General features: G+C 42.9%; 1 protein-coding gene across 1 annotated transcript in view; it reads right to left on the bottom strand.

Annotated features, from left to right (window-relative positions):
* The window catches only part of OSBPL5 (oxysterol binding protein like 5), a 161758-nt gene that overhangs the window by 21910 nt on the left and 117463 nt on the right, over positions 1-22385 (bottom strand). The window contains exons 7-8 of the mRNA XM_066626068.1: positions 14469-14553; positions 3012-3183 (exon numbers count right to left, since the gene is read on the bottom strand). Of these exons, the coding sequence (XP_066482165.1) occupies positions 3012-3183; positions 14469-14553 (257 nt within the window). The remainder of the gene's footprint in view (positions 1-3011; positions 3184-14468; positions 14554-22385) is intronic.

Genomic DNA, 22385 nt, shown 5'->3' with positions numbered 1-22385 from the left:
TGTGTCAAACCTACCTGAAGGATGGCAAGTTGCTCATCTGTATGATGCCAAAAAAATGGGCAACAGATTTTTTTTTTCTTTGACGGTGTGCAAGCTATGTGGTTAAGAACTGCTCTATTTCAGCATTTTCAGAGGACAGTTACTATGGTCCCTTTCCTCTGCAAAAACTATACCCTCCATTTATGCTCCATGTGGAGGACATGGCAGAAGAAACATTTATTGTATTAGGAAGGAGGGATTTGACTTTGGGAAATTCACCAGCACTTCATTTCACAACATTCATTGAACACTCAGCTCTTTGGCCAGATCTGCCAACAGACACCTGTGCAGGTGCAACTTGAATCTATACCTCATGGGATGGAGGTTCAATATAAAGAGTTCAGTCAATGCCCAGGGATGAGGCAGTAGCAGAAGGATGCAAGGCTGTTTGTCTCCACAACCACTGGAGGAAGCTGACTTGTGGAGAGGAAGAGGGTTAACCCCTTCCCCTCAAAGCCTATTAGAGGCAAAAGGGGAAGGTGCTGCAGGCCTGGTAACAAGATACTTCCCAGCTGGATGAAGAGGGATGACCTGGAATACCTGCAAGTGGGTACTGTGAATACAGCAAAGGAGACCCCCTCAAACCTTCACCGGGGCTAAGTAGCCTCACATTGCAATAGTTGGGGGCAAAGAACAACTGTACTGATTTTTTTTGGTTGAATTCACAGAATTATTCTCTGCATCTCTGAAAAGAAACTGCTGTGAACAGATTGACACAAAGCAGATAAAACCTTTATCCGTAATCTCTCTAAATATTAACACTACATGCCAGCAGGTTACTAGGCTTTACTAAAGCATCCCTCTGAAAACAATAGCAATATAGAATAGAAATCCACACCCCTTTTTCAGACCACTGCATCTCTGTGGCAATCCACCAAGCAGACACCCCAGTTTCAGGATGCCCCCTACATTAGACCTTTGGATCAGGAAACCCCGCTTAACCTCAAAACTACATAGCCCCAGTAGAGACAGACAGATGCCCTATACAAAACAAATTGGGTGAGGGGGAGGAACAACAGATTAGGGAAGTGGAACAGCCTGGCTTGGTTTCAAATAAGATCATAGAATTATCAAATGGATGCTGTGTAGAGCGTAAGCTCAAAGACAGGCAAATGCTAGGGAAAAACCTCAGATCAGCAGTGGCAAGTCTTATTCACTGACAGAAGAGGGAGTACTAGGGAATTACAGAGCAGGTCTGGGACAGTTCTGGCGTAGATGTTCTAGTAACAGGAAGAGAGGGCAGCTTTTGCTCTTAGTTCCCCTTAAATACAATCTGTATTGCCACAGAAGAAGAAAGCAGATAGCACAGAAACACAGCACAAACTCTGGAGTATGTTCTTCCCCAGTTGAGTTCCTTCAACCACAATGTCTACATCACTTTTTATTTTCAAGCATAGTTTAAATAACCGGAACAAAGCATGAAATGTAATTAACTGACCTGCTAAATAAGAGCATGTCAATTTAATTGGCCTAATTCCCTAAGAGAAAGATGTTTAATTGGAGGCTTAATCCTAGCATGTGAAAGACACTGATAAATGCAGGATCTTCTCAGTGTTGTGTTTGTACCTGGGTGAGTGAGAGCTATGGGATGGGATGGAATGCTGTACGGTACTCTTTTAGGTTATCTTAGTTTGCCTCATTTTTTCCTACTGGATTTGTATTCCCCACCCCATCTCTGATCTCTAGCTAATAGATTTTACTTCAAGGCTCATTTAGAAAGCAACCAGTGCTGTTGTAAGGGTTCGCTGAGTGTCAGGAACACAGTACAGAACACAGAATGATAAAGAGTATGTATTTATTGTGGTGTGTATGTGTGTGGGGGGGGAGGATGTCGATCTGCAGAAAAATTGCACTGCTGTAATTGGAGAGCTGGAGGGTTTTACCTTCTGCTATCACAACTCTAAAGCAGAGGGAAATGAAGAAAAAGTATTGCAGAGCTTAAAACTACAAAAACCTGTGTGGTATCAGGTGACCCATTGTGGGGGCTACTCCAGAACCCATGTAACTGCTGAAGACCTTCACTGATTCTATACTGTACAGTGTGGATCCTGCAGTTCCATTATGAACTGATGAGTATGTAGCCTATACACTACTGACCTGTAGATTGAATTGGTGCATCAGATATTAAATTGATCCACACGTTTGAACTCACGAAGACCTAGCTGAATGCACTCAACAAGTTACAAGTCTTGCCTTTTGACTCTATAACTTCACCTGTTGAACAACAGGCAGTTGCTGCTACTCAACAAGGAAGAAGGCACGCCACCTTTTAAGACACATACTTTTAACCACCACCCCTTTTATACCACCCACTTAGGAGTAAATTAATGAATTATGCTGCAAAGTTTCTGTTGTCTTTATTGATAAATACATTCCTGACAGAGCAGGTTTGAATCTAAACTCTGTATGTCACTAGAAAGAAACTTCCATGCACTGGTTTGTTGAAAAGGAGCAAACAACCAAATGTCCTTGCCCACTTTGAATTTATCTTTCTAGTATAAGGAAAATTACATTCTTATTAGAAAACAAAGCTTACTTACTGCTAAGATCTGGTCAGCAACAAAAGAGATACAGTTCATACAGAACACAAAACCATGGTTCCTACCAACCATAGTTAAGAATCTGTATCATGGTTTGAGCCTCCAGACATACAATAGCTAAACTATAATTGCTATTTGTTTACTTTTGTTTTGCCTATCTGCCCAGGACTTACATTCATCCCTGCCTCTATGATGAAGCAGGGCCTTGAAATGAGAGTGATGCCCTTCACTGAGCTTCATCACTGGTCTACACACATTGAGACATAACGCAAAACCAGTTAATGCAAACTGTGGCTTACAAACCAACTTGCAACCATTTCAGATCCTGGTTTCTCTGAATCCACTCATTGAGGGGATGAAGGCAAAGCACTTTCATTTAAGCACAATGATAGATTTCAGAATAGATGCAATAAGTGAAAACAGCATTCTTACTGGAAAAGCTCTTGATCCGAGATTGTGGCTGTGTGTAGCAGGTTGTACAGCCCAGCATGTGAAGGATCACTCGAGCAGTTCAGGTCACCTTCTTTCCCTTGCTTGGAGGCACTGAGCCTGAAGAGGCTGGAGCAGCGCAAGGCCAGTTCCAGAGCATCCAACCAGCATCGGCCTGCAAAACAGAAAGCTACCTTCCTAAGCCCAGAGAACAAACAGGACAAATGCTCACTTGAATGCTTCTCATTTCATGGATCCAGACACTTAATTCATTTTAAATGAGAGATATAACAGATACCATGCAGTAAGTATTTCAAATGCTCCAAAAGCCACAAGACCAAGTGGATCCAGAATAAATGTCAACATTTGATATTCAGCTCCAGTCCTCAAAGCAGCTTTTCAGGTGATGGTTCAAAACGTGAAAAATGTCAGCATGTGAAAGTTTAAAGGTAAGTAAATGATTGGGGGTGAAGGTGGGAATATACATAGTCAATTCTCAATTCACACCTTGTTTCCTATCAGTGTAATTGACATTAGCTAAATGTTTCAGTGTTATTCAAATCATCTGTATTTTTGAAGTTCTAAAGTTCTACTCTGCAAATCATGCTCAGATTCAAAATCCCTAAGCTGCACAAGGTAAGACAGGATAAATATAATTGTTTTACTAATTATGCATTTTTTCTTCTTCTGCTACTTCTAGTTGGATTCTTTATGCCCATCCTTTCCCATGCACTTCTCTGGATTTTGGAAGATTAAAATGTGGAAATCCCGAAGGAACAGAAGAATCTTTCTTCCAAAAACACCTTGGAAAGAAAGCAGGGCTGCCCCAAAATATGGTTTGGCAAAATTAGCCTAAAGCTTAAAATATTAGCAAGAAAAAAAATCCCTAAACGCAAGCTACTAGATATGTTCCTATCTTTAGCTACCTGTATTTTCCAAAAGGAAGGAGAGGGAGTTCAATACATGAACAAGTGGCGGGCAAGCCCATTTTCTAACATCTGGATACAGCACATCACTGACAAATTAGTGATTTGTCATTAAAACAACCTAGGTTTGCTGATGCCATAGGGTTGGCTGATTGGAGGAATGAGAGCATCTTGAGACCTTTCATCCTATGCCTTAACCTAGCTTGATGGCTTGGATACCCAATCATTGGGAACATTCCAATCTCAGCTGGTGGGTCAGCCAGCATCCTTTGTCTCTGAAGAAGCCCAGATGTGAAGACAGCGAATCCACATAGTATTTGTCATGTGGTTGCCATATGGTTCTTCTATAACAGCACAGGATTTTTAAAAAATTGAAATTTTTAAAAAAAGACAAGGCTACTGCTGGAATATGACCCAGACACTTTAAGAAGGCCGAGATGATACAGAAACCTCTTGGAGACTTAGGCCCAAATCCTAACCAACTTTCCAGCTTTGACATCGCTCTGTCTATGGGGGATATGCTGCATCCTGCAGTTGGGGGGGGGCAGTCACAGAGGCCTCCTCAAAGTAAGGGAATGTCTGTTCCCTTACCTCAGAGCTGCATTGTCCTTAGGTCAGTGCTGGAAAGATGGTTAGGATTTCGCCGTTAGAAAGGTAAAAAAACTAGAGAAAACATAACCAAAAATAAGAGGATATGAAAGGATTGTTGCCACACCATCTACCCATATACACACATACACTTGTGTCAATTCAGCTGCCCCAGCACCAACGTCAGGCAAAGGGGACAAAGTGCCCACCTTACAAACAGTTCGTCATGATAGACAGATAATGCACCCATGTATCCCCTTCTCCCCTCACACTGGAAGAAAACTATTAGGTTATAGTGCAAATGTGGATTAGACTGGCCCCTCTGTGCTCATTAGAGCGCCACTCAAGGGTGCCACATTGCTGAACTAGTGTCAACAACCCTTTGCTGAGAAAGCAGCTCCAGAAAACAGCTCACTTTTGCACTGGCATGTAATCCAGAGTCAACTCCTCCAGCTGTGATGTTGAGCTGGCAGAAGAAGATTAGAGCTCAATCCTATATGCAGTACTTCTTTGATGGCACAATAGGCCGCAGGTTCAAAACAGCTGGTGTTAATCACTAGTGAAAGCAGAAACTAATTAAGTGCTGTTCATTCTGAAATACTTCCCTAACCCTGGTGACATAACTGGAAACAGGAGAGCTACAGTTGTGGAAACACTCTCCCAGGCATTATATCAATCTCTAAAACATGCTGGGGTACTCAGCCACACAAAAAAAGAATGTCAGTCAATAAGAAAAATGGAACACTGAAGGATATAATTATTACTGTGAAATAAATGGCACTGTATATACAAAAAAACTAGCTTAAGGAAGACATTTATGAAATACTGGCTTTTACACTGGTCTAATCCCCTTATGTCAAAATTACAATTCCTGAATTTAGAAAAGCCTTCTCTTGCAAGTTACATACCCTCATCAAAAGCAGATATCATTCCGCTTACAAAAAATAGCATACCCAGACTTGCAATAACCAAGTTCTGAACATGAGAGGCTATATTTGGAAGAAAACATCTGGGACGGCAGCCAGCAACAACTGCCCCCCCCCTCTCCCCACTGAGGAAGCTGACTAGCAATCAACTAGCTGAGTGGAAACATGGCATCAGATGCAGGTGATGTGAGGGAGCTGAACAGAAAGGTGGCCTATGGTCTTCTAGGAAAAAGTCATCAAGGAGTGGGAGATCATGGAAATGTGTGGCTTTGATGAGCTGGGCAGGTTTCACCAACCCCCTTCAGAACCTTCTGTTCACCAAATTAAACAAATAGTGGGCTCCACTATAGGCTGAAGTCTCTGTGTCCTCATCTTCAGCCAAATGAGGCGCTTATAAATGCTTTCATTATTGTGAGGTTTGAAAGCAGTGGAAATCTTTACAATAGCAAAGCATGTGAGTGCAGCAACCTATGAGTAAAAGTGGGTGCATCGGGGCACAGGGAAAGAAGAAGGCATCGGGGCACAGGGAAAGAAGTGGGTGCATCGGGGCACAGGGAAAGAAGTGGGTGCATCGGGGCACAGGGAATAGAGTAGATAATTTACAAACTGCAAACTTTTGTGGGTTTTCACTTTGTCTATGACCACTTCCAAATTTGTCAGGTTTGCATGCCAGCACAATACCAAGACACTTCACAGAGTTCATGAAGGGTTTAAATGAAACTATCAACTCTATACATGTGCAGAAAACAACCTGGTTTCAAATGTCCTGCTGCAATCCAAGGCAACCAGAAGTTCTCCTTTAAGCAGGGGTTCAGTCAAGGGGACAGAAGAAAGCATTCAAGTGCTGCTTCTGAAACATTTTTCCAAAGGATCTTAACCTAGAAGAAGTGTCAGTCTCAGCAGGAAGCAAACAGAGAAATTTGCCTAGAGCAGGGGTGGACAAACTTTCAACCTGAGGATCCTGGCCCTTTAACAATTGCATAGGTGAGAGAATTTCAGGAGGTGCAGCTTGTCATCTTCTGTACAATTGTTAAAGGTCCAGGATCCCTAAGTTAAAAGTTTGCCCACCCCTGGCCTAGAGTCATAAGCACCATTCTGCCTTGCCTCCGGATGCAGGCAGGTAATGGCTTGGGGAGGGGCCTGCAGATCAATGGAAGATGAATAGAAAGCAAGACTGGATCTATGCGGTTGGAGTTTTGTACAAACCAACCCTAGCAGACTTTTGTGATATCTGGACTTGGTAAGCAAAATGGCAATCAATAATGGACAAAAACATGACAATTCAGAATGTTGTCAAACATCTCTGCTTATATTGGCAAGATGAGCATGCCACAGAATTAGCTGCAACTGCATCTCTTTTGGGCCAATTTAGGACACGTGATATGCCTGCTCTGAATTCAGTACAGTAAATACTTCCCTCTGTCCTACAGGTGGTGCTGTGCCTCTAGAATCAATTACCTGCTGTACAGAAGAAAACTAAAAAGGCTGGCAGTCAGCAATAGCAGTTTTCCCAATGGAGACCAGTGCCATAGCTAACCAAGTTGCTGCCCGGTGCAAAAAAAAATTCTGTAGCCCCCCTCCTGGCACTGACATCAAATTTAATTAATTACATTGGGTCTTTTTATTTGCTAAAGTGAGTGAGAAATGTTAGCTAATATTTTAAAAGAGCAAACACTTGTTGAAAGTACTTATTGCACTTTTACAGCGCAATCTATTCATGTCTACGCAAAAGTAAGTCCCATTGTGTTCAATGGGGCTTACTCCCTGGTAAGTGAAGTAAGGTAAGATTGCAGCCTTACACAGTTTGAGATATGCAGGGGGGGACTGGAGACAATCATAAGAGCCAGCAGCTTATCTTTAGGAAGTGGAATTGAGGAATTATGTGAATAAATGATGAGGCCAAACCACCTGCTGCTCAGTGCTCCTGCTGCAACTTGCCTCCCAGGTTGCTGTGCCTTGCTTGCTACCCTCTTCAGGTTCCTGCACATGCGCAGGTAACCTGTCACAGTCAGCCAACTCAGAGTCCAATCCTCTGCATGCCTACTTGGAAGCAAACCTAGTCTAGTCAATGGGGCTTACTCCCAGGAAAGTGGGGAGAGGATTGCAGCCTTGGAGCCTGATCCTCTGCCTGTCTACTTGGAAGCAAGCCCAGTCTAGTCAATGGGGCTTACTCCCTGGATAGTGTGGATAGGGTTGCAGCCTCAGAGCCCAATCTCCTGCATGTCTACTCAGGAGCAAGCCCTAGTGGCTTAGATTGCAGAGACAATTGGGCTGCTGCAGCCTTGCCAGGAGGAGAGAGGAGGATAAGGGGCAGGCAAGTAGAGAGAGGACTGTGACGAGCAGAGGAGAGTAGGTGGCGCAGGGTGGGGGAGTGGTGAGCAACTGGTCCCGCTGCACAAGGGGAAATGCCTCCTCAGTCCAGGCTGGGCTCCACAAGAGTCTCTCGGGGCTATGCCTGCCTCTTGGGGGCTCCATCTTTCTCTCTCTCTCACACACACACACCCAGTATCCAGCATCCAACAGCCCCCCCCAGCAACATACTTCTTCCTCCCTCTCTAAACACAAACAAGCAGTGATATGCCCTGCTCCGCTCCCCACGCGCCTCTCTTGCCATTTAAGCCAAATAGGGCTTCAGGGGGCAGCACATTGAGCAGGACAGGTGGAGGAAATCATGGAGGGAATGAGGGCTGGCAAGTGTATGAAAGGAAGACTCTGAGGAGGTCTGTGCCCATCGCCAGCATCTCAGCTGCGGGAGGGGGAGAGGGCCAGCTCCTCATGCCTGCCGCAATCTGTGGTTCTTGAGCTCTGTTGGAAACGAAGAGATAGACTACCTTCCATCTCGGCTGCAGGGATGGGCAACATGCAGTTTTGCCCCGTCCATGACTGTTGCCCCTCCTCCCTCCAGAGTGCCTGGCACTGGCAGGGCTGCCTGCAGCAGCCCATTTGTTGCACACAGGTGCTGTTGCCTGCAAGTTGTTGCCCCCACCCACCCTGTAGCCCGGTTCACCTGCTACCCCCTGCACCCCCCTAGCTACGCTACTGCTGGAGACCACAATGAAAAGAAGTGGCATCTTTCAGACATGCATGCAAAATAAACTGAAGTGGTCACAAGCTGGAAAATCTCACATCAGAGTAATTTTGCTGCTCGGTATCATCTATAATCTATTTTTTATTTCCAAGTTGGGGAAGGGGGCTTCTTTCATTTTTCCCCCCAGTTTACAAGAGTACTCTCTCATTTATTTAAGTAGTGTGAGGAAATCCAAATCCTTTTGAACATCAGAAGTTTGGAACCTTGGATTTGACCCAACATGAAGAGTCTTCCAGTTGAGTCGGGAGAGAGGCCTTCTGAGGCATGGGAGGCCGCGCACGACCACCCTATGCTTCAGGAGGCCTGCCAGAGCCTTCTGAAAGGCATTTCCAGTGTTTTGCTAAACTATCACATCCTCTGATGGCCCAGACCCGCTGATTTGATTATCTGTGGGTTTTGGTATCTGTGGGGCGTCCAGGAATGAATCCTCTACAGATAATGAGGGCCAATAGTATTACTTACGTAGTTACAAGAGAAAACTCTCCAAAACAGATAAAGTTTATTATGAAATATTGTTTAAAGTCCAATGCATTTCTACGTATTGCCTTCTTTGGGGGCATTTTCTGAAACATTAAACATAATTGTAATTTTTTAGAGTTCATTGTTACAGAAAGCACCCTCCAAATAGGCAAAAATGTGTTGGGTTTTCAATAATTCATAATAAATGTTGCTTTTCTGCACCTATCTGAAGATACCTTCTTTTTCTCTTGCTCCTATGTGGATGCTACTCCATTTTTACTACACTGCCTTTCTGGTGCAGCAGCATCAGCACTAGTGGCAGGGGATAGAATTGGGGCCTTAGGGCCCAATCCTATCCAACTTTCCAGCACCAGTGCAGCTGCAATGCAGCCCTGAAGTAAGGGAACAAACATTCTGATATCTTAAGGAGGTCTCTGTGATTGCCTCCCCAGCACAGGATGTAGTACACACCCCACTGACACGGCTGCACCAGCACTAGAAAATTGGGTAGGATTGGGCCCTTACTCAGTTATAGCGCTCAATTCCCACTTATTTCATGTAGGTTTTACATGGTTTTTAGCTTGGGTAGTATCTCTATTTAAGGCAGTGGTGTCGCTAGGGGGTGCGGACCGCATGGAGTGAAACACATGGGGGGGTGACGCGCTAAAATTGCAGTGGTTAGGAGTAATACCATCATGTTAAATACCGTTGGATGTGGAATTTCCAGAGGAATGCAATGCAAAAAACCTGAGTGAAATATTTCCTTTCTACCAAAAGTTATGGCCAAAAAACTGGAGAAAAAAAATGCATGGAGCCCTATGGAAAGTGAAACTGAACCATATCGCATGTTTACTTGTGAGTAGGCAAATGTGCCTTAGTCCTTCGGAAAGGGCAGGCTGAGAGGAATCCAATGAGGTCTGAACCAGAATGGTCCTGATCCAATGAATGCAGCCCCCAAAAACACCTGAGAAGGAAGTCCCTCCCTCCAAGCAGATGAATGTCCTGAGCTCTTTGGAAAGCGAAACTAATCCTCACGGTCACGCTTACTCGCAAGTAAGCAAACCTGCCTTGGCTGGTGGTCAGGCCGGGCAAAGGGGAATGTGAATCCATCAGAATGGTCCTGATCTGATGGAACTGGAGCTCAACAAATGCTCCAGAATAATACCATCATGTTACATATCAATCAATGCGTAATTTCATGCAGAATGTGTTCTATCTTTGTTCTATCAAAAGGTACAGCCAAAAAACCAGTGGAGGTTGGGCAATGGTACATCACCATGCCCACCACCTGGGGTGTTGCCCCGCCCACTGCACAGGGGTGACATGCTGGCATCCCGCACCAGGTGACGTAAACCCTAGAGACGCCACTGACTTAAGGCTATGTTGTATTTGTCCTTGGAAATGTTCACATGGAAAATATGTATTTATGAAGTTTTAAAAGAATTATGTGCGGTGAATATATGGAGTCTAGTATTTGTAATCATCCTGTAAACAACTAAACCCTTCTTCTCTGTTTTTACACACTTATATGTGGGGAAAAAATTTAAACCTTTACAAAATCAGGTAGGCATCTGAGGATTCCTCAATCCCACACTTTGAGGAATGTGAAATTTCACATCAGCTTGTGGTATTTTTATGAATACTACATGAAAATTAGGACAGTGGTCAGTAAAGCATGATTTGAGATCATTTAAAAACTGAAGGAGGCAGCTACCACCACAAGGGAGAAGTATAATACAGCCTCTGCTCAAGTTTAATTTCTTAGAATAAGTATGGTTGGGACTTCAGGCCATTCTGAATTCATCCTTTTGCTTCTGAAGGCCTTACCTTTAGTCCATACATGAAAAACGGCTAATTACTCAGCGCCAAAAGAAACATACACTCCAGCTGCTAGAAAATCAGGCCCTGAAACCAGATTCCAGACCTGAGCTGTGGTGGGCCTTGACATAAATGATGTCCTTTCCTATTCTGTGCAGTCTGTGACACAGCAGCCACTTTTATTGCTATGGCCACAATTCCAACCTCTCTAACTCTACTGCTCTTACTTTGTCTTCAACTGTCAGACCAATTACCTGCATTTGATATAAATGCAGCATGCTGCATTTATAGCCGTCAAGGTTACCCCATATATCTGCTCAAACGACTGGTGAACGCACAGCCATCTGAGCAAATGGCTTTTACCCAAGATTATGACATAGCAGCACACCAGAGGAATGATATCAGCAGACTTAAGACCCAGACAACTAGACTAACTTTATTCTGATACCACCCACTACATGGCAGTTCTGCCTGTCTGGCCTGACTACACTATACTTCACTTAATGGTTAGTGCTGCCCATTTGGCTGAGGCATACCGCAAAACAGTCACTGAAAAACACAGCTGCACATAGCACTAAGTCCATGTATGGCAACTCACTATTCATCAAAATGATGTACTGAGTTACCAGGAGCAACCTGAGTAACAAACAATGCAGGTTGGTAAATCAGTACAGTGAAACTTGAAAGCATCATATACAAAGTACTGGCTGAAGACCAACTTGGTTTTGGATGAACAAGTTTGGCTTACCATAGTTTTTATTCTCCTGAAGTACCTTGTTAACACTGTCTCTGGGACTAAGTGAGAAGCAAAGAGAGTCAGTGTGAAGTGTGGGACAAATGGACCACTGGATCTAGACCAGGGAAACCTGGGTCAAATTTCCTTCTTAGCCATAAAATTAAAAGGGCCTTAAACAAGTCACCCTTATTCATCTTAACCTCTTTCAACTCACAGGATCACCTTCACAGAGTTCTTTGAAGGAAGATACAAGTGTGGCAAACAGATTTTTAAAAAGCATCATAAACTGCTGCTTTTCCATCTACCAGAAGATTTTCAAGCATGAGACTACAAAGGCTAAACCAAGGGTTTTTTTTTTTCTTGTTTTGTTGTAAATTTAATCATGATGCAGATTTGGGAATGATGGCATTCAACTAAAGCCACAGAAAGGAATAAACTGATGCTTGTGCACAAGGTGTAGAGCAGCTCTAAGGCTACTGTAAATCACTATAAGTCAATCCAGTCTACAGAAGCCTAAAGAATATGATCTACTATACGGCTCCTTTTTCCCCTGCATGGTCCTAAAACATCAGTACGAAAGTCTTTAGAGAGAAATTCTAGGGCAGCCTCCCCAACAACAGTATTCATATTGCTCTGCCCTGCATGCTATATAATTAAGATGGATTGGCAAGTAAATTGATCTCCAAGGAGATAATAGCTGTTAAGATTTGGATTGATAGACAGTTATTGAAGCTATTAAATTGCCTCAAAAGCTTGGAAGACTGGCTGGTTTTCATCATTCCACCATGAGCTGACCAAGATGTGAAATACTTGATCCTCCCCCTCACCACCCCCACAAAGAAACTATATCTTATTGCCATCTTGGGGAGGGGAACTGAATAGGATATAGAACATCAACAGAAAATGTTATGTCTGCAATTTTCCCCTAGCTTGGTAACTGAACCTGAAAATCCAGGGTTTTCAGATATGTGGCCATTTTGAAACTGAATTTGCAATGGCATGGTGGTAAAGTCAACCATATGGGATCAAAAAGCGTAAGAGAAAAAAGCATTCTTTTCAGGCAAACCTCTAACAGTCAACCTCATGAATTTGATTAGCAATTACCATGCAACAGAAAAGACCAAGATGACTCTGAAGAACTATGACAGTGCTTGCACTTTATTTAATACTTAGAACAGTGTTCTTCAATGTTTGTCCTCCACCATACCACTTCACACGGTCCACCTATTCAAAGTACCATAGGAAATAACCAGTGATGACATCATTGCCAGTTACCTTTGGGTTGGGAGGCCAGATGCAACATGACAAACAACAGGAAGAAGTTCAGGGTGGATGAAAGGCCTTTTTCAAGTGTGGGAAAGCATGCTTTAGAGTCGTCTACAGCCACTGTGTGGCATTCCTGGTCTTGCTGCCAGGCAGCAAGTGTTCAGAGTCCATGAGAACCACCAAGCACCATCTCAAGTACCACTGGTGGGACTCATACCACTGATTGAGAAACACTAACTTAGAACAAAATGTGAGAAAAGGGATCCTCAATTAGACTGAAATGATAGCAATGTTATAGCTTATCCCATGCAAAGATTAAGGTAGATACGTCAAAATAAAAACTGCAGTTACAGCTATGAAACCAACCTTATATTTCCCCTTATTTTAAGAAGGAGAAAATTCCTAAAACTAGTTTGCCAAAAAAGATGGAAACAAGAATTTATTGGGCCATATCCAGTTATTTCTGGAACAAGGACATGTAAGTGGATAAAACATTTCTCAAGCTCAAGGAGGCCTTTTACAAGGGAGTGACAACTGGATGCAGTTATCTCGTGGGCTCCCAGAGGAATTTGGTGGGATACAGGAATCTTGGCCTGATCCAGCAGGGCTCTTCTAATGTTCTTATGTCTGGATGAGAAAGGTACGAATGCTAAAAATTAAATGAAGATTTCACAAAGAAAAAAAAGATTGCTTGATTCACAGTACTACTGCTGAAAATCTTCGCAAACATTTTCCATTTACAATCATAGATACAAATATTAAATTTGTGTCCATTCTTCACTCGTCTTCACTTAGTACAAGAAGTTTGCCCAGTCTTAACAGAACCTCAATAGGGCTGCAATTCGATTGGTGAATTGGTGGTGAAACTTGGTTCTGAGTAAATATGCACAGGATTGCATTGTAAGTGTAGTTTATATTAGTTTTTTTTTCTCTGCTTTGTGTGCTTTTTTTTTTTAAGTAGGAGTATTCATACAGATTTCATTTTAGCTAATAGTCCCAAATCTCAAGGGAAGCAGCAAGATATTTCAATAAGTGCCTCTAGCCAATTTCAAAAACAACTGTAACGTAACCAGAATGTGCTGACTAGCTCTTAATAAGCAGCAGCCCACAAAACAAGCAAAATAGGCAAGGAGAGAAACAATGGCTACTCAATGCACATTAATAACTACAGGGCTATGAAACGAGGCTCAAACTGTACATTATAGGGAGGCAAGAGGGCTCCACTGACCCACATTACTTCAGTAACATGCAATTTAAAAAATGATTTGAAAGAACTGCAGTTGCATTTCTCTGCTCCTGGGAAGTAGTAGCCAGTGGAGAGGAATGGAGGTGTAGAAATGTCTGCACACTGCCATTACCTGTTCTGTTCCTCCAAGCACATGTCAGATGATGTCAGTTGAACTCACATTTCCAAGTACCATGTAGTAACTGCAGGACTAGAACTAAAGCAAGGTTCTTAGCATTCCAGTGTAACCTAATGACCACAAGATTGTTTCTTGGCCCCTATAATTTGTTTTTACCCGGCAGAAAACAGAGTTGTTTGAAAACTTTTGAGATTCTTCCAGCACCAAGTTCTTGGGCAGAAAGATTCATGTTTGGCAGTGGAAAAATGATGATCATCAGTTAGCTATACGGGAAGAACAAAATACTCACCATCCGATTCAGAAGCTGCCCTGAAGATCAAGTAGCTGCTCGGAAGAGGCTGTGTGATTGAACCCACATTCTCGCCCTTTGGACCCTAAATTGATTTGTGAAGAAAAACAATGTGAGGAAGCATCTTTATTGTTTCTCTGTATTTTTCAAATCTTCCATTTCTGTTTCTTAATTTCAGTTTTGTACTTTCAGAGACTAACCAAAGTATGAAAACAAGTACAGTTTTGGGCTACCATTTTCCATGCTGGACAAGGATCCCAGCTGCCTCCATTTCCACCAAAGTTTCTGCTCTGGTTATTTCTTGGCAAAGGATGGTGTGAAATGGAACTTGTGACTGGGCAGTTATTTTGGTGTCTATGTAGTATTGAACATTTTTCTAACATCTCTCTATAGCAAATGGATTGGAAAATACAGTAACAGGTTGGATAGATAGTGCAAGAGGGCATGGTAGCACTGGGTTTCTTCTGCCGCAATAACTGCTGCCTTGGTGCAGAAGGAGGACTACAGGGAACAGGAAAGACTGCAGTGACAATACCTTTATTTTCCTGTTCTAACCTGATCTTCATTTCTTCTCTGCTTCCATGTGCCCCTCTAATGTAAACTTTAAATACTGTTTATTCATAATTTCAAGGACAAGCCCTTATATAAAGGCAAGCTTTAAACAAATACATGCCCTTTATCCCATGTACCCCACAATCCTTTATGTCTTTAAAACTATAAAGTACATGGCCAAGGTATTCCATGCAAAAAGGAATCCAGGGGAAGCAGATCGACTATTTGAGATGTGTAAATAAGCACAACAAAGTGTGTGCCTTATGCCAGTGAAGGTCAGACCTAGAGAGAGGGACACTCTTTTCTCTGTTTCTAGAAATGCCTTCATCCTGGTTCTCTTCTACTGCTCATCAGTGCAAAGGAAGTGTCAAAAGACAGATTCATTATTCACTCCAAAGCAGGAGATGCTGCTGACACGAACAGCATATACTTATTCCACATGGATTACAAAGTCACCATCATGCTTGCATTCACATCGGTCTCCCCATTAACAGGATTTGGGAGATTGTTTTTGTCCACATATGGCATCTCTTCCTTTCTTCAGGTTTCACGTCAACACCCCCTTAAACGCCAGCATCTTAAAACCACAACTGACTGTGGCCAGGCGACAAATTTTTCTTCCTAAGTTTCCTTTCCCACAGTAGATTCCAGTACATTTAAATCATGGTGGGCAGAGACCCATGAACCTCCTCTCACAGAACCGTATTGTAAAATATTGCCTCTTCTCAATGTTCCAAGCTAATCCTGCACCTGACCATAAAGCTGTCAACTGTGGGCTTGTTTATTCCAACTCAGGACATTTTAAATATTTCTGCCCTGGCCTAGATCTTCAGCTGAAGAAATAATGCCGCATTCTCTCCTTTCACTATAAAACGCAACAATACTGACTACGTTCTGTATAGTTATGGAAACGCTTTTGTGTTGTATTTACAGTATACGATATCATGGTTGGCATGTCTGATGTTTAGTCAACTACTAGTTATGACCTGTGCCAACCAATATTTCATTTATCCAAATTCATTTTAATGCTTTTCCTAGGCAAGATCCAGTAACTAAGAAAAACTACAGTCAACCTTTGATTTAAAGGACTATAGTGGGAGAAGGAATATCTGTTAATGCCAAAATTCCATTAAATCCTAATATATTTCTCCCACTAGTCATCAAGCCCCTACCCTAGAAAGCTCTGCTGGCCCTGTTGCTCTGCTACCCACCAAGGAACTCTAGGAATATCTTGGTGGAGAGAGGAACAGCAGCATCAACTGAGATGGGTAAGATTACCTAAGGTGGGTAATGGTTGGGAGAGGGCTGGGGGGAAGGTCAGGCTTACCTACTCTCTAGAGTTGAGCAGGGTGCTATAATAAATAAATAATAATAACAACAGTATTTATATACCGCTTTTCAACAAAAAGTTCCCAAAGCGGTTTACAGAAAGAAAAATCAAATAACTAAATGGCTCCCTGTCCCAAAAGGGCTCACAATCTAAAAATATCCAAAAGAACACCAGCAGACAGCCACTAGAAAAGACACTGATGGGGGGAGGTGGGCCAGTTACTCTCCCCCTGCTGAATAAAAGAGGAGCACCCACTTGAAAAAGTGCCTCTTACCAGTTAGCAGGGGTATAGGAATGGAGATGTTTCTCCATGCCTGAAATTATTCTAGGAATGCAGAGTTCCTCAGGAAACAACTCTGCTTCTAGAGCACCCTGCTCTAGGGAAAATGGTAGGCCTGCTTCCCACACTCTCTGACCTTTAAGCATCTTACAGAGCTTCTTTGGCATTGCTTAGGGAACTCCATAAGATAGGGTTTAAGGGACCTCTGGGACCTTGGAAATAGTCTGTTGAGGTGTGTTAAACCAAGGTTCACTGCAATACCAAACACACTGCATTTTACAGTGTCCAAAGAGCTTCACATATATTATCTCAGTAATCCTTATCACAATCCTGAAAGGTAGGTCAGCATTATTATGCCAGTATTGCAGATGGAGGACTGAAGCCAAGACTTACTCTAATGCCTCCCCATGAGTTCATGGCAGAGACAAGACCGAGCTGGGGACTCCATCTTACACACTATAGCAGCTACAACACACTACAAATACAGTATTTGTATTTGACAAACAGATTTATTTTAAACTGCTGCCTATAGAAAACCAATTAAAAATATTAGTTCACTTTACGTTTTTAATGTTAGTGCCATGCATCCAACTTTTTTTTATTTACACAAATGGCTTAGTCCCAGTTTATGAAACAACAAGAAAAGCATCATTTGTATCAAGAATTCATTGAGTGTTTGTCAAAGCTCTGCTTTCAGATGGAAACTAGTGAAAAGGGAAAAAGCCACAAGGAACGCTGCCAGATCATATTAATGTCAATGATATTATTGAGAGCTACTAAGCTGAGCGATGAGATGCCTCGCTTTGCTCATTTTGTCTATTATGTCTCCACAGAGATAGTAGCTTTGGTTTCTTTCACAAGCCCATCTTGTGTGAGAGAAAAGACATGTTTGTCTGGCCTCCTTCAGGGAGGGCAAGTAAATAATGTCCCCATTCCCTGCTGGAGCACAGAGACTCCTAGCCATTAAGAAATGAGTCAGAAAATGTGTTGCTTCAGCAGTCTGTGCTGTCAGATCATCTCCACATCAACATGGTCTACTGCGTTCTCTTTATTTTTCTCCTCTTTGCTATTCCATTCCTGAACTGTAAAAAAAAAAATCTAGATTTCAATTCCATTGTGCCAAGATGATTGTACCAGTGTGGCACAACAGTTATAGTACTGGATTGCAAGACATGGGTTCAAAACCATGAAGCATATTAGGCAAGGCAAGTCACCATCTGTCAGCATCACGTTCCTGACTTTGGCCACTTTGGATTATCGTTACCCATCCAACTGGATTCACATGATAAAAGATGTGCACATATCCTGACTCCTCCCTTTGTGTTCAGTGGATAAACCTACTTTAAAGTAATAAGCTGCCTATAAAAATCACTCTGATGCATAAACATACACTAAGTGTATGGGGAAAATCCTTAAGTGATTGGGGAAAATCCTAATGAAAATGAGCAAGAAACTTGAAGCAATATTAAGGACCTTTTCAGAGACTGAGGAAACCCACTGTTAGTGGTACAACACAATATTAGCCTCATCCAAGGTAGCAGAATGATTACCTGTTCATAATCATATCAGTATGAGTAGTCCTGATGCCAGAATAGGAGATCATGGGAATGTGTTATTAGTCACCAGAGATGCACCCATGGCCTTCATGCAACCTCAACCCATACAACACCCACAACAACAGTGGAAATATGTCCCTCTCCCCAAACAGAGCAGGAGATTGCTTTCTGGGAAAGTGTAGCTTTCCCACAGCTGAGGTGCTGAGGAAAACGTTGCCTGATCTCTTCCCACCTACCCACCACTGAGACACAAAGACCACCAAGAGACAGTCACTAGGACTCTGAGCAACACACTGACCTAACACAATCAGAGTGCTGCAAGTCTGGCTGTTAGAACATATTATAGTACCGAACAGCTTCCAAGAGAATGATGAAAGCGCTGAACAAAACTTCACTCAAGATAAAACTCGGAAAGCAGGTTTCTTTCAAAACATGAAATATTTAGGATCGTCAGCTTCAATGGCCTTGGCACTTACAAGCATTACATGTACTTGGGATATGCGCCAGAGAAGCCAACTGTCACCAACTGGAACAAGAAGCAGTTATTTAGGCTAACAATAAATAAATTCTTATTATATAAGTGAAGAAGCATTTCTGGTGAGCTATTCAGTCATCTTTTAAAAACGTCATGAAGTGAAGCAGCCCCAAACCATTTTGATATTCCACATTTTGCCATCTGTCAGGCTATTCAGAGATACCTGCATTTTTCCCAGCGTTACCATGAGACGGTATACAAAAAAATCTTTTTGAACAGCTTCTTTCATTAAACAGAGAAGAAACCCAAAATATCCTGTTAGGCAGCCTGGTTTCTGTAAGGCAACAAAGTAAATTCCTTCTACTGTCATCTGTGCTGTTGTCAGGAGATTCCTAAGCAGGAATTATAAGCAAATGTATTAGAAGCAAAGTAAACCTCACTGAACTCACTGAACCTCACTCAAAAGTAAACTTTTTGAGTAAAAAGGGACAGGATGGGTTGCTACTCTTCAAGAGCATACCAAAATAAAAATGACCCAGATTGCTTTCCTTTGAAATATCTGCATCAGAGCTGACAAGTAGTGCCCATAATAATGTCCCTACTGGCCAAGAGAGAGTCCCAGTGCTGAACCTTCACAATTCAAACAGTTACTCACAGAGATGGTACCAGTCCTCCCATGCCCCTATTCACTCTCGGTTTCCAGTCAAGAAGATACTTTTTTGAACATACCATAGCTTTAAGTAGGCACTCTCTATAAACCTCCGTCTCCCACTTAATAGCATTTCAGTGTTTAAAACAACAACAACAACAACAATCATGAGTTGATCTGGCCCAAAAGATTACATATCTTTGCCCTGCAGACAAAAAGCACTGATTGCCATGTTGGACCTCAATGAACCACAGATGACAGCTTCCATCATGCTCAGAAACATCTTTTTCTCTTCCCCATCTGTGTCTCTGTGTGTCTCATCCAGTCTGAAGAAGAGATCTGGGGAACCTGAAAGTTTGCACATTGTGCAATTTTCAGCTGATCCTAATAAACTATTGTTTTGCTGTCCCTGAATGTTATTTTTGCTTCCAAAATATGGCAGTGTCAGACCTGTTTGACATGTTGTCAAGGTAACGTTGTTACAAAAACATAATTTTTAAGAGTGGAAGTGTATGCAGGTCCAACCTATTTATACACAAATTTGACTCAACACAAATGGACCCTGCAAATGAGAAGGAATGTGCTGATCCCTGGAGAAGAGGAAAATTGCACCCCTTTAAAATCAGTTTAAAACAGGGGTGCCCAAACCCCGGCCCTGGGGCCACTTGTGGCCCTTGAGGCCTCTCAATGTGGCCCTCAGGGAGCCCCCAGTCTCCAATGAGCCTCTGGCCCTCTGGAGATTTGTTGTAGCCCACACTGGCCCAACGCAACTGCTCTCAGCGTGAGGGCAACTGTTTGACCTCTCGTGTGAGCTGTGGGATGAGGGCTCCCTTCACTGCTTGCAGTTTCACGTCTGTGATTCTGTAGCGGCAGCAAAGGAAAGGCCAGCCTTGCTTTGTGCAAGGCCTTTTAAAGGCCTTGAGCTATTGCAAGACCTTCATTCATTCATATAAGTTCATCATTAATATATTCATTTATGTAAACTTATTTATTCAAATTTTAAATGTAAATTAATTCTTTTTTCCCCCCAGCCCCCGACACAGTGTCAGAGAGATGATGTGGCTCTCCTGCCCAAAACTTTGGACACCCCTGGTTTAAAAAACTGAACAGTCCTTTAACAATAGCCTCCTTAATGACAGAGAGAGAGAGCAGCTGGCTTACCATCAACCCTTCTCTCTCCAGTGGGCCCCTCCCTTCCCCCTGAGCAAGGTGAAAGAAAGGTGATCCCTTTGCATTGGTGAAGGGAGGGGCTGAGTGAAGCGCCTTTCTAAGCACAGAGGAGGACTGATTTATGGGTTGTCTTCTTAATGACTCTTCTAACATCACAAAGCTCAGTTTTTAAATCACTGGAGCAAAGAAACTTTGTTTTTTAAATGGACTTGCTATAGTGCATTTTTTGCCATCCAAGTGACTGCTTGGAACCCATGCGAATAATGAGGCTCAACCTGTAGATGAATCTCCTTTCTGGACACCTTTAGAAATAAAGGACAGTTTTGGGTAAATGCGGCTATTAGCAATTGATCTGGAATTCTGCTGTTCTATTTTTGACAGACTTTTTGAAAACCAGTGAGAAAAGTGAGATCCGCTCGACTGGCATAAATATGCCTCCAACGTTGTACAGTCTCTGGTGACAGAATGATCAGCACTGCATTATTTAGACTGAGAATGCTTCTCACAGCATCTCTGCTGTCAGTCACTCTGCCAGCTTGCTACTTTTAGCAGTGAAACAGATTCAGGAGTGGGGAAGCGCTGCTCCTCCAGAGCACCAAGACAGATGTTCATCTCCAAGCCTGTCAGGAAGTAGCACTGCTGATGGAAAATGCTGTTTACTTTTGTCCCAGGGACACTTCTTGACAGTGTTAGTAGGATTACTTGCAAAAGGAAATTGCAGGCTCTTCAGGCAATAATATCTCTATTGTGCCTAGAGGCACCCATAAAGTTAATGGTCTTATTGTGCTACAGGCACATTAATTACAATATAGCTCAGGTTTTTCCTATAGAGCAGCGTTTTTCAACCGCTGTGCTGCGGCACAAAGGCAACCTCAGGTGTGCCGCGGGACCAGAGGAAGCCGCTTCTCGAGACAGGCAAAAAAGGAGCAGCCTTGGCTGAGCAAGAGGAAGGTTGCAATCCTCGTTTACCTGGGAGTAAGCCCTGTAGACTATTATGGTAGTCTGAGTAGCTATTATGGTCTGAGTAGACACGCCTAGGATTGGGTATCAAGTCCATTGTTTGCCCTGCATGCTGATTGGGCAGCGAGCCTGGAGGAGGTCTGGACGGAGTGAGTGAGAACTAGGGAGCCAGGGATAGGCAAGCAGGTACAAAGCCATTGAGTCTGCTGAGGCCACCAGCTGAAGAATGGGCTGGCTGAGGGTCCATGAAAGTCCCTTTTCCTTGCCACAGTTGCCTGAAGCTCCTTCAGCGACCCTCCCTGCCTTGCCTTTGCCTTTCAGAGGAAGGGAGCTGGGCCACAATCCTATCCACACTTTCCTGGGAGTAAGCCCCATTGACTATAATGGGACTTACTTCTGAGTAGACATGCCTAGGATTGGGCTTTTGGTCACACTTTTTTCTGAAATACAGGAGCAGGCAATGGGGTGGAGAATGTGAGGCAAGTGATTCTGGACCTTTGGAAGGTGCAGACAAGTGAGCGGAGGGACAGTAGGAGAGGTGCTAACTGCAATTATGAGATGGGGGAATGTGCCTGTGGGAGGGGGTGGGGGAGAGGAGGAGAGAGAAGTGCCAATTGCCTGCTCCTGTATTTGAAGGAAAAAGAGTGCAACCAAAAGCCTAATCCTAAGCATGTCTTCTCAAAACTAAGTCCCACAGGCACATTCCCCCCGTCTTTGCTGCAATCCTAACCACACTCTCCTGAGAGTAAGCCCCAATGAACAAAATAGGACTTACTTCTGAGTAGACCTGGTTAGGCTTGTACCCTTTGTTATGTAATGATTTAATTGTATTAATCATATTAATTAAAAATTAATTGTAATGTAGTAATTTAAAGTAAGTAAAAAACTGGGAGTGTGCCTTGACAATTTTAGTGCCTTGAGCTGAAAAAGGTTGAAAATGGCTGC

Source organism: Tiliqua scincoides, chromosome 1 (assembly GCF_035046505.1).
Source record: "Tiliqua scincoides isolate rTilSci1 chromosome 1, rTilSci1.hap2, whole genome shotgun sequence".
NCBI classification, from domain to species: domain Eukaryota; kingdom Metazoa; phylum Chordata; class Lepidosauria; order Squamata; family Scincidae; genus Tiliqua; species Tiliqua scincoides.
The sequence above is the reverse complement of the archived record's forward strand: the minus strand, read 5'-3'. Positions and strand labels throughout refer to the sequence as shown.